We start from the raw sequence: 3,863 nt of genomic DNA, 5'->3' as shown, positions 1-3,863 counted from the left end.
TTTGTGGATGTTGGAAAAAATGGATGGTCTTCTGATGGGGGTTCTTTTCGAAATATACAGTTTTACCAACGCATGGTTAACATCTGCTCCCCCCCCCCCCCCAGGATCAGTGCACTCATGGCCTTGGCTTTGTGTTTGTTGCCAATGAGGCCTTTGCATTAAGTCAACATGTGTTAAAGCCCTTTTTGCAAAAGACACTAAATCACAATAGACAAATCTTTCATTATTGCCTATCCAAGAGCAGGGATAAACGAGGGTGAGAAACCATCTTTATGATATGATGATCTACTCAATAATCATCTCAAAGAAAGAGCTGGAGATAGAGTAAAAATAAATCCATCAAACTGCAAATCCAAAAAAACGATATCAAAATAATTTATAAATTTAAAAAATCTTCATCTGGATAAAGAGCTGCCTGTGTACTGTGCCAAACTGACTGCACAGTAATCATGGATGGCCAAAGTAGGATGGAAGGGGGAGCAGTGGAACCCAACGCTTAATGGGGCACATACTGAAATGTAGGATTTTGGGGATACATCCGAGGAGGAGGAAAGGTTGGATATTCCTGGGGAGATAGCTCTTTTGGTCTATATGGGCTTAACATCATGTTTTCGTCGAGTTGATCGACCAAGCCACAACAACGCCGCCTCATATACGATCCGCTTAAAGTACAGCTGGGCCTGGAGCTTCATTTTACGCATATCGTTACCCATATTGATCCCAAACACTGTAAATTCATCAGTGTTTTTTTACCTTTGCAAATTTGACAAATTCTGCATCTTCCTCCGACCGACCCAACCGAGAGGATTTTGCAGCTGCCTTTTCACCCGACCTCCTTCTCTTCGCCAGGGGCTCAGAGGCTTCCTCAGAAGGTGCTTGGGTGGATGGTAGCACCACACTGCTCTCCCCACGGTTGATGAGCTCGCAGGTCGGAGAGGCAACATCAACTTCCGTTGCAAGGAACTAAGAAAAATATTTAAAAAAAATTAAAAAAACAGGAAAAATGAAACAAAATCAAAACAATGCATTTTCCAAATACATAAATGTATATAATGTTTAAGTCTTTTAAATTTAGCTTCCAATTTTAAGAAACGGGAAAACTTACGGCATGCTGGCTCTCCGATTCCTCTTGAAGAGACTCAATGTCCTCGTCCAGCGAGCTCACTGACGGCATCTCTCGTTCTTTCTCCAAGATGAAGCTGAATAGATCATAATACCATAAAGATGGTTTCTGTACCTCGTCTGTCTCTGCTCCGTAACGCTTGGAGTTCATGTATTTGGTGTGCTCCCTTGTAAACCCTGTTTGAAAATTGTTTATTTTTTGCTTCACAGACGCTATGTCTGCTTTTGTATCTCAGGTTCTGACATACGTGAGCAATTTCTCATATGCCTGGTTCTTCTTTCTCCGATCTGAGTAGGACTTTAGGCGCATGTTCCACAGGCACTCATTATCTCTGTACATTTCCAGGAATCCTGTCCAGAATTCTCTGTTTGCGCCCATTTCTGTTAAGAAAAAAATGTAAAAACATTTTAATAGAGTCAATTTGCGACCTAGGAAATGTATAGACACATCACCATTATACATAAGAGCCATGTATTATTCCATAAAGAAATACTTTTTTACTAAAATCCCCTATTTACTCATGCAAAACACCACATAAAGACATTTCTAGACTAAATAAAAAACTTTCATGTACTGCACCCATAAAAGAACCCAAAAATGCTCCTCTATAAAGATAACACTATAATGATTAGTCATTATTATTTTGGGGCACAGAGGTCAAATTATAGAATATAGAAGGTTGTGTATTAGTCAAATTTAATTTAAATATATTGTACTAATTATTTCCACATGCGTCAGTCAGTGGCGGATCTAGACTTTACTTTTAGGGGGGCAGTTTAAAAATAATACTGACTCCCCCCCTGGATCCCCCACAATAATAATATGGTGTACAAGCAGGCTCCTCTCAGCCCTTCATGCGCGCCAGACCCCCCCGGATCCCCCACAATAATAATATGGTGTACAAGCAGGCTCTCCCAGCCCTTCATGTGCGCCAGGCCCCCGGGGATCCCCCAAAATAATACTATGCTCCACAAGCAGGCTTTTCCAGTCCCACAAGTCCACCAGAACCCCCTGGACCACCCACATTAACAATATGAACCATGAGCAGGCTCCCCCCAGCTCCACACAACCCTAATGATATGCTCAACATTCCACAATGTCTCACAGAAACAAAGAATCTGCATTTACCAGCAGACCACCAGTCCATCATAGCCCAGTCAGCGCCACTGCTCAAGATGGCGCCCGCCTCGACTGAACTTCAGCGTCACTCCTCACTGTTTTCACTGCGCATGTGCAAAGGAGGACAGAGGGGGGCAGCCACCAGCCACGGAAGAGAATGTAACTCAGGGGGCCTGCCGTGGCCAACCAGCACCAGCGCGATGTGCAGGTGGCAGTGACAAAGGCAGGATTTTGAAAAGGGGGTTTCCAAATACCGAATACAGAACCACACACACTGACACAGACACATACATACATAAACATATACCGCTTTCACTTAATAACATGAACGCAGGCAAACAAGTACAGCACCATTTATAAAATGTGGTGGTGGGTCCATGATAATGCAGAGAGGCAGAGGCAAGCATGGAGGGGTCAAGGGGAGTAACGCAGAGATGTAGTGGTGGGCATGGAGGGGATAGAGGGTGGTGAAGAGAGAAAGTGGTGGGCATGAAGGGGTTCATGATGGTAGTGCAGAGAGGTAGTGGTGGGCATGGAAGGGACAGGGGATGGTGCAGTTTAGCAGTGGTGGGTCAGAGAGATAATGCAGAGAGATAGTGGTGGGCATGATGGGGACAAGGGGGTAGTGAAGAGAGATAGTGGTGGGCATGGAGGGGCAAGGGGGTAGTGAAGAGAGATAGTGGTGGGCATGGAGGGGACAAGGGGGTAGTTAAGAGAGAGTGGTGGATATGAAGGAGTCAGGTAGGTGATGCAGATTAGTATTGGGTGGGTATGGAGCGGTCAGGGAGCTGGTATAGGGGAACACACAGACTTTGGGGCAGGCTATGACATGTCTCCACCTTTAGCTGCATGTAAGTTAGTAACATAGGTGAAAATTACACCTCAGCCAGACTGACATGGTCACAGCCCCCCCCCCCCCCTTCTCTAATGATGTCATGCAGGTGGGCGGGGGGTGGGAGTGTGAAAACCTGAATGGGCAACATTTTAGACTGGAGTCAATTCCACATCATGAATGGGTCTGAGTCTGCTGGGAGAAGGTTCCAGGTATATGTCGCTGCTCTGCATGTGGTGACAGGTTGGGAGGAGGGGGTCTGCGTCTGATTGTGTAGGAATGGGGGATTCCTGCTAGTGCCTGTGCATACTGTGCCTCCTCTATGCATTAGGAGCAGCTACTACAACAATTAATTTACAAGCATTTAACTTGTAGATTTCACTTACATTTGCTGGTTCCAGAGGCAAAGCAGCCCGTTCAGTGACACAGCCAGGCAGCAGCAGGGAGGAGCTCTACAGAGGACTCCCCAGTGTGCAGTCACTGCATCAGATGACTCGTGTTTCTTCATGTCCCCGGGACCCAGATGGTGGAAGTGAGACTCTCCCCTGCCCCATGCAGATTACCATGTGTAGCCCAGTACAGTAGCCCCAGTACAATGACTGACCTCTTGCTTCAGGCTATCTGCTTTTTTGCAGTGTGCCCTTGGAGCAGGGTGGGAGGAGCCACTCTGCTCCTTCTGCCTTTCTGTTCTCCTCTGCGATGGCTGGTCCTGGTGCATGTCAATCTGGGTGGGCACTGTGCAGTCAACCATCTTTCTTCCAGCCAGCGACACAGTTGCCTGACCTCCAG

The 3,863-nt window shown here is 46.3% G+C and overlaps 1 protein-coding gene across 1 annotated transcript; it reads right to left on the bottom strand.

The window, feature by feature from the left end:
• Positions 1 to 252: 252 nt before the first annotated feature.
• Positions 253 to 3,493, bottom strand: LOC148526396 (uncharacterized). The gene is made up of 3 exons (XM_088470390.1): positions 3,461 to 3,493; positions 1,106 to 1,503; positions 253 to 963 (listed from the first exon to the last, which is right to left on the bottom strand). Exons 2-3 carry the CDS (start codon positions 1,271 to 1,273, stop codon positions 739 to 741), a joined length of 393 nt encoding a protein of 130 aa, XP_088326516.1. The 5' UTR covers positions 1,274 to 1,503; positions 3,461 to 3,493; the 3' UTR covers positions 253 to 738.
• Positions 3,494 to 3,863: the final 370 nt, after the last annotated feature.

This window comes from Taudactylus pleione, unplaced genomic scaffold, assembly GCF_031769625.1.
Source record: "Taudactylus pleione unplaced genomic scaffold, aTauple2 ptg000099l, whole genome shotgun sequence".
Classification (NCBI taxonomy): domain Eukaryota; kingdom Metazoa; phylum Chordata; class Amphibia; order Anura; family Myobatrachidae; genus Taudactylus; species Taudactylus pleione.
This window is presented reverse-complemented; position numbering and strand designations above follow the sequence as displayed.